Source organism: Tupaia chinensis, unplaced genomic scaffold, assembly GCF_000334495.1.
Source record: "Tupaia chinensis unplaced genomic scaffold, TupChi_1.0 Scaffold000275_1, whole genome shotgun sequence".
NCBI classification, from domain to species: domain Eukaryota; kingdom Metazoa; phylum Chordata; class Mammalia; order Scandentia; family Tupaiidae; genus Tupaia; species Tupaia belangeri.
The window spans coordinates 1095102-1102980 of NW_006159757.1; the positions used below are offsets into that span (position 1 = coordinate 1095102).

The 7879-nt window shown below is 46.8% G+C and overlaps 1 protein-coding gene across 3 annotated transcripts in view; it reads right to left on the reverse strand.

Annotated features, from left to right (window-relative positions):
- Positions 1-7873, reverse strand: part of CAMK1D (calcium/calmodulin dependent protein kinase ID) — a 483186-nt gene extending 475313 nt beyond the window's left edge. For all 3 annotated transcript variants that reach the window (XM_014588391.2, XM_006150006.3, XM_006150007.3), the window contains exon 1: positions 7708-7873. In XM_014588391.2, coding sequence (XP_014443877.1) covers positions 7708-7799 — 92 coding nt within the window. In that variant the 5' untranslated portion in view covers positions 7800-7873. The remainder of the gene's footprint in view (positions 1-7707) is intronic.
- Between the last annotated feature and the right edge of the window lie 6 nt (positions 7874-7879).

The following is a 7879-nucleotide window of genomic DNA, read 5'->3' on the forward strand; positions in this document are numbered from 1 at the left end:
TGAAATCCTAAGGAAAAAACGGCCCACAACACATAGCTGACAGCTGAAGACATGGTTGATCTGTCATAGAATACACTTGGTCGACTGCAGAGTGAACTTGGTCTGCAGCATTCCTTTACAGGTTAGCCTTAATCTGGTTGGAGCCTGGATAATCCATACATTGTACAATAAACCTAAAAACTTAGCTCAAAGAGGCCAGCATTGTGGCCCAGCAGCAGCACACTACTCTGCGCTACAGAAGCCATACAGAGACCCAGGTTCAGTTCCTGGGTTGACACGCACAAATGCGTGTCTGATCCTGACTGGCTGAAAAGGCTGGGAGGAGAATCATAGCTGGAGATCCTGTTGAAGGTGCTTCTCTCTCTCTTTCTCCGTGTCTCTGAGGAAGAAAATAAACAAAAAGACACAAAACTAGCCCAAAGAAAAACTCATCTCCCACCCCACAGAAAGTCAAAGGGGCATAACCAACATAGACTGAGAAAATCAAGTTGGCATCTCTCCCACAGCTCACGTGTCCTCCTGTTTTCATGACAGAAACACTGAGTTGGCCATTTGGAGTCAGAAAAGAAACTCAGCCAGTGCCTATGACAGCAGCTTCGTGTTGGCCACCTAGAAGCAGTTCCTTCATTAATTGAAGAAACTGAGCTTTGGTCCCCCCTGGCTAATTCTATGAAATCTGAGACACAGTGAGGAGAGGAGGCATGAGGTCCTGGAGTCTGCCACCCTCTCAGGCAGGTTGACCAGTAATGTGACAATTCCCTGATGGACCAATGCCTAAGCCTTTCCAAAGGAGAGAGAAGGAGAAGCAGGAGGAAAGAGATTGAAAGGGATTTAAGGGGATTTATTTGGGGAAAGGAAAGATTAAAGAGATTTATGGAGACCCAGCCAAAGTAAAATTCAACAAGTTAACCCCTAAAATCCTCCCCTGAGAGCGCACAAATGTCCACCTGGCACCAGCCAAGCCCAATTATTGTCCATTCAGCTGCCAAGTTTGAACCAGAAATTTGTACTTGAAACACAATCATCATTAGCTTCTTTGGGAAAAAGCTCTATCCAAAAGTCCCACTTCCCAAATCTCACGCAACAAATCAACCAGGACACTAGAGTTTGTTATCTTTTCTCATTCAAGAAAAACTTTTGGCTCTTCCTCTCCAAAAACAAAACATTCTAGCAAAGAAAGGAGTAATAAAGGTTCTTATGCTTATTACTTTGCACTGAATTTTGGGCTGCACATTCCTTAGTCAAGTGGGAGTGATACAGGTTAGAGGTCCACTTGTCAAAGGTATCTAGCCCTTTCCACTGATGATTCTAAAGGAATGAACAGCATTGTCTTGGGAAGTTAACCAGTTCTTGCTGCTAAAATTTTCAGCATTCTACTGTGACAGAAGTACCTCAAAAGTCCTTTCCAATGGGACAGCCAGCTGGCATGGTGGTTAAGGCAGCTGGATCCCACATGGGCAACTGCATGGTTCAAATCTCAGACCCAACAACTTGAAAAAGACACCAGACATGTGTGCGTGTGTGCCCAAAATTCCAAGAGAAGAATGGAGAAGAAGAGATTACAGTGTGCTCATCCTCCCTGCAGTGGTGCGTGCTCACTCTTTCTTCCTCTGTCTCTTTCTGGAGAACATGCCTACCTTATAAGTTTTAAGCAAAACTTAACCAAAAACAACAACAAAAGAAAACTCCTTTCCAGAACTTCACCTGCGAATGCAGGCTCACCAGAGGAGCTGGAAACCCAAAGGGTATGAGCTTACCCTGAAACTGTTCTCAGAGCTTCCCAAATCACAGGCAGCCCCAGTGTGCATCCAGGATAAGGGTTCCAAAAGTCCGCGGGAAATTGAACAGAACCATCAAATTTATCATTCTTCCAACCGCAAATCTTGAATAATCTTACACCATGTCCAATCCATAAGCAAGTCCTACTGGTTCTACCTTCAAAATATATCCCAAAGCCAGCCACTCCTGGCCACCTTCATAGCTACTGCCCAACCCTGAGGCACCATTATCTGGATCACTGTAATAGCCTCCTGCCTCATCTCCCTGCCCCCACCCTTGACTGACTATCTGATCAAAAAAATAAATAAATAAAAATAAAAACAGATCAGATCGAGCTACTCTTCTGCTCATTTCTTTTTTTTTTTTTTTTTTTGGAGAGATTTTCGCTATAGGGCGCGTGCGCTCGCCAAACAGACAGAGAGAGACATAGAGACAGAAAGCGAGAAATCACCCCCCAGGGGGGATGGTCACGCCGCAATCCCTTCTCCTCCATTCTCCTCTCGGGATTTTGGGGACGCATGCACACGCGCCCGGCGTGAGTTCTAAGCCACCGGGTCCGGGACGCGAACCGCGGTCGCCTACGTGGGAGTCCAGCGACATAGCCATTACGCTAACTGCTGGTTCCCCTGCTCATTTCTTCATTTTTCTTAGAGCAAAAGCTAGTCCAGTCCTTACAAGGGCCTACAAGACCCTTACCAACTCTCCCCTTCCAGAACCCTCTGCCCTGCTACCCATCTCCTTCCTCAGCTCAACCCACCTTCCATCTGCCAACCTCACTACTCAGTTCCAGCCACACTGGCCTCCTTGAAGTCACAGGCCTCAAAAATGCTAGGCACGCACTTGCCTCAGGCAGTTGCCCTTGCTGTTTCCCCTGACTAGAACATTCCACCCTCAGATATCCCTCTGGCTCCCTGGGATCTTTATTCAAATATCACCTTCTCTCCAAGTCTTCCCCAGTCACCCCACCTAAAGCCTTGAGCTGCCATCACCTTCATGCTACCAGATTTCCTTTGTCTGCTTTATTTGTCTTCCTAATGTGTATATCATATAACATACTCTCCGCTTTATCTGTTTTTATATTTTCTGGCCATTGCACTAAAACGTCAGCTCCAGGAGAACAAGCTTCTCATCTCTTGAGGCATCCCTGGTGCCTAGAATAGAGCAGGTGTTCTATAGAGAGTTTTATTAGTATGAGATGTTGAATTGCTATTATGCCTCCAAACTAGAGGACTGAAAAATACAAACTTCTCACAAATTGTAAAACTGGAATAACCTTTGGTAGAAATCTAGGGGCTTCCTACTCCCATTTCTCTCTTCATAATATTCTTTCAAATGCATCTCCCACTCTAAATTCTCAGCAATCCCAGGACAACCACTAATTTTTTTTTTAGAGGTTTTTGCTATAGGGCACAAGTGCTTGCCAGAAAGACAGAGAGAGACAGAGAGAGGATGATCACGCCGCAATCCCTTCTCTTCCATTCTCTTCTTGGGATCTCGGGCACGCATGCACACGTGCCTGACATGAATGTAAGCCACTGGGTCCAGAACTCGAACCGCAGCCGACTACATGGGAGTCCAGCAACATAGCCATTACACCAACTGCTGGTCCCAGAATAACTACTATTAAATGAGCCAGCCAACTGTACAAACCACTCCAAGTAGTTTTGTGCTCTCTCCCCCTTCCTTCTGCATGCAAGTATGTGCACGCACACAGAGATGCACACACGCGCGCGTGCGCACACACAGACACATACACACAGAGTTAAGAATGTTCTCCATCTGAGCTTTCAGACAAGTCAATCATCTGCACCCTCAACAGGTGTACTTATTAAGCAATTTCAGAATAAGTACTGCAAGTATGAGTGAGAGCGGGAAAAGACAGTGCCCCCACAGAAATTTCTATTCATACTTTTCCTAAAGCAGCACCCAGCAGGCATTCATTGAGGGAAAAAGAGTACCCACTGCTATTGACCTGAAGTGGGATAAGGCTTCCAGTCCCCAGCACTTTCATTATGCAACTAGCACTGTCATAAAAATGTCTCTCCTAACAGAAATCTCTCTACTAACAGAAATTAGCTGCTCCTTGCCACAAGGAGGCCCCTGTAGAACAATAGCAAGTGTCCTCCCTACACAGAAGAGCCACAAATCTCAAGTGGTCAGGACACTCGGAAAAGATCCAGTCTTCCCTCCACACCCCTCAACTCTCAATTTTAGAGATGAGGAAGCTGAGACAGAGAGGAGGTAATGTGGGCAATGTGCCAACAAGCACATAGGCACACAACCCCCTAGGAGCTGAACCAGACCTGGAGCCCAGCTCAGATCTAGCATGCCTGGGCAACCACCTCCAGGCAGTAACGACTTCAAGTGTCCAGTCTACAAGACAAACATGTATAGACTCCCTGCAAAGATGAAGATGTATATACTAGGACATGCCATTTTCTATACTCCAGGGGAAATGAGGTGTGTTAGGAGGGGCATTTCTGTGTTGTGCGAAGTACTGGAGCCTTCTCTATTCAACATGCATTTCAGAGCCTAGACATTGCAGACTGACTTCTGAGAGTCGGGGGTACTTCCCAGACACCACACTGAAGCTGTCTTCCTGTCCGTATACTTCTGCAAATGGTATATTTGAGGTTCTTTTGTTTCAGAAGCCATTGAAAGGCATCTACAGTAGAGATGGTCTGAACAGCTTCCGCAAATATGCCAAGAGAAATGTTTACCACTCCTAATTTGCTGTTACACAACATTTATTTGCTCTCACAGTGTGCCAAGGATCTGAAAACAAGTTGTTGATTAATAAACAGTAATTAAGTCTCACCACCTTATTCCAGAGATATAGTTAGGTTCTAAGATTCCTTTTAAAGGAAGCTAAAGGGAAGCCCAGAGGTTGAAAGTTGTTTTTTTTTTTTTTTCCCCTGACACCTGGCTCAGAGGAACATCAGGAAACACAGGCCTTACTAACCACAAAGCCCAATCCTTCACTTTGTGCTGCCTTTTGCTTTCTCTATCTGTTTTTCCACCCTCCTGGGCCAATTTTCGTGCCCATTCACCAGTGCCCCCCCCCCCAGCAAGATCTCTCTAACCACAGATGAAATGCTTGACCCCTTAGCTTCCACCAGTAAATGTTCCACTTTATGGGGAAAGGTACCAGGATAAGGCAGCCAAGCATCAGATTACGACGTCTGGCAAAGTGAGTGCTCCTCAGGCCTTCACAAAGCTTTATTTTAAAAGCGTTTTAACACTCTAAGCTGACAGCCTAGCTTCTTGCAGGGCTTTCCTGCCTTAGGATCTTAAAGACATATGGTGAAGGTGTGACAAACAAAATGATTGGAACTGCAGAGTACTTTGGAAATGAACTCCAATCGTAATAGTTGATGTCTTTGACTGGTTTTAGATTTCATTACAAACAAGAGAATAACCCAGACTCAAAACCCACACTGAGGAGACCGGAAGTGACCTCCAAATTAAGACTCAGCCAAGGTCACTGGATTTGGCCCAGGGTGAAACAGACATCCTAAACTTGAAATCCTGTCTAGAAAGTCCAAGGGGACAAAATGATGACCATTCGAAACCTTGAAAAGCTAGCAGGCTACTCCATAATTATATTTTCTTTACATTAATATGAAAATTAGCTTCCCAAGTACTGAAGCTTAGTCGAATTACTATCAAGCACTTGCTGTTACCAAAAGTCTCCAAAATGGCTCAATCCCATATGAATAATCAAGAATTGCTATACCTAGCTTTGAATATCAGCTGTATCACTTAACAGCTAGCTAATGTTTACCAGGTCACTTACTCTCTGTTTTCTCATCTACGAATTGGGATAATAATAAATAACTACCTATTAGGTTATCATCACGAGATTTAAATGAGTTCATACACATAAAGCACTTAGAATAATGCCTGATACTTGAATTACAGTTCAGAATGTCACCTGTGATTACCATTACTATCACACCATGGAGTTAAAAAAACAAAACCTTGGTAATGTTATTGTCTTTCACTTCTCTAGGACTCCTGGCAGCACTACGGTGGAGTTTCTTTGCAAAGAATTCTTTCCAAGGCAGAAGGCAATGCTTTGGGACCCTAAGAGACCCATATGCAAAGCCCACAGAAAATGGCCAGAGTCCAGGAGACTGTTCTGCCAGATTTCTACTCTGGCACCAGAAGGCAAATTCCCATCCTTCCCAGAGGTGGAAACCACCCGCAGTCATCCCAACCGTGTGCTATGCACAGCTCACCAAGCCCCAGCAGCTCAGTCACTGCAGAGGCCTGGCTGCGGGTTCTGGCGTGGAGCAGGAGTCAGCTAAAGGAGACTGCATCAGTCAGCCAAGAGGCTGCAGGCAAAGGGACCAGCGTGAGGGGCCTGGTGGGGATAAGCCACCCAAAGGAACTCATTCACACAGAAAGGGCTCCACTCTCCAGTCTAGCCATCCATAGCAACGTCAGTCCTGGGATGACAACCAAGGGACACGTTTTGTTTCTCAGTCACTTGAGCATCTCTGAGTTACAATTCCAAGTCCCAAGAAACCTCAATGGCAACATTTTAAAGTTTTGACCAAAAGTTTTAGGCAGCTCTAAACTTTCCTTTATTAAAAAGCTAAGTCCTTTGTTGTGACGAAGACAACAAGTCTGCACACACAGGTGCCCTCCCTGAAATACAGCAGCAACAGCTTGGAGACCCTACCCCAGTCTTCTGCACATGGGCTGTCCCGGAATCAGAAGTGTGGCTGACAATGCTACCGTCACAAGTTCCCTCTGGGTGACCCACTGCGGAGGTGGAGGTGAGGGAAAATGACTTAACAACTGCAATGGACCCTGAAGGTGGGGCATAAGACAATCTGAGTTTTGAAAATGTGGTTCTGGGAAAACAAATCATAAATAAATAAATAAATATTTTTAAAACAAAATAAATAGAAATAAAAGGAAAAAAGGAAGTTAGAAAAGCACCCAACAACTCCCTGATCTATGCCAAGAAACATCTCTTTTTCCTCCCTGGTAACACTTTCACGAACCCCTGTGAGATGTTCATTTCACATGGCACATGTGTGAATACATCCACAGATCCGATCAATGACAGATACTGATCCTCTGTCAGGAGAAAAAGAACTTGAACTTCAGATGCCACTGTCAGCCTTCCTACTTATTCTGAGACGCTCCAAAACAAAACAAAAACCAGTTCTGGGGCAAAAGAGGAACAGCAGCTGAACCTAAAAGCACATGTTTGGAGCATTTCATGCCATCGACTTCTAATTATTTCTGCTTTCTTGAGATGCAGCCATCAACGCTGGACTACATAGAGCCCTGGAGAGAACCGCCTGTCCAGAGACTCTCACAAGCCCTGGCTTGGAGATCTGCACTCCAGCGCGTGCGGCTGAGCCTATGTGAAATGTACAGCCAGGTGAGGCTCTGCGCACATGTGACCCCAAACACTGCGAAATCTTCCCCTCCGTAAATGGGTGGACATCCGAAGTCTTGCCTACACCTACTACGTGCGCAGATGCCAGTTCTATGATCTATGCATATGTGCTATAGGGAAAAATGGGTATAGCAGAAGGCTGATTTTCTAGGGACCGCGACTCTCGTCGACACTGTGAGCCCTTACACACGAGGAGTAAACGCACACAGTCGGCAAACAGCAATACCCACCATGCTCAGCCCACAGTCACGCGTGGCGAGGGCGGCGGTGGCAGGGGAAGTGAGAAGTCGCCGTCCGCGTGGGCTGTTCTCTGAAAGCCCAGAACGGCTCCCTCCCCTGCCAAGGAGCGGTGCCCCCCCGGGGGGCGCAGACCCACACGCTGGGCGCGCGGGGACCGAGGCAGAGCCGAGAACCGGACAATGAGGACGCGGCGACAGGCTTGGTTCCTGTCGTGGTGGCGGCAGCGGTGGCAACACACCTCCACCCTCTTGTCCGCGGCCCCCACTTACGTTCCGAGGGTCTCCTTGAACTCGAAGATTTTCTTGATGTCTTCGGCTTGCTTTTTCCAGGAAGAGCTGCTCTCGCCGTTCTCCCGGGCCATGGCAGACGTGGGCTGCGCTGCGCTGCGGCCGGGGGCGCGCTGAGGAGGGGGCGCCGGGGGCGCGGCGCGGGAGCACGGGC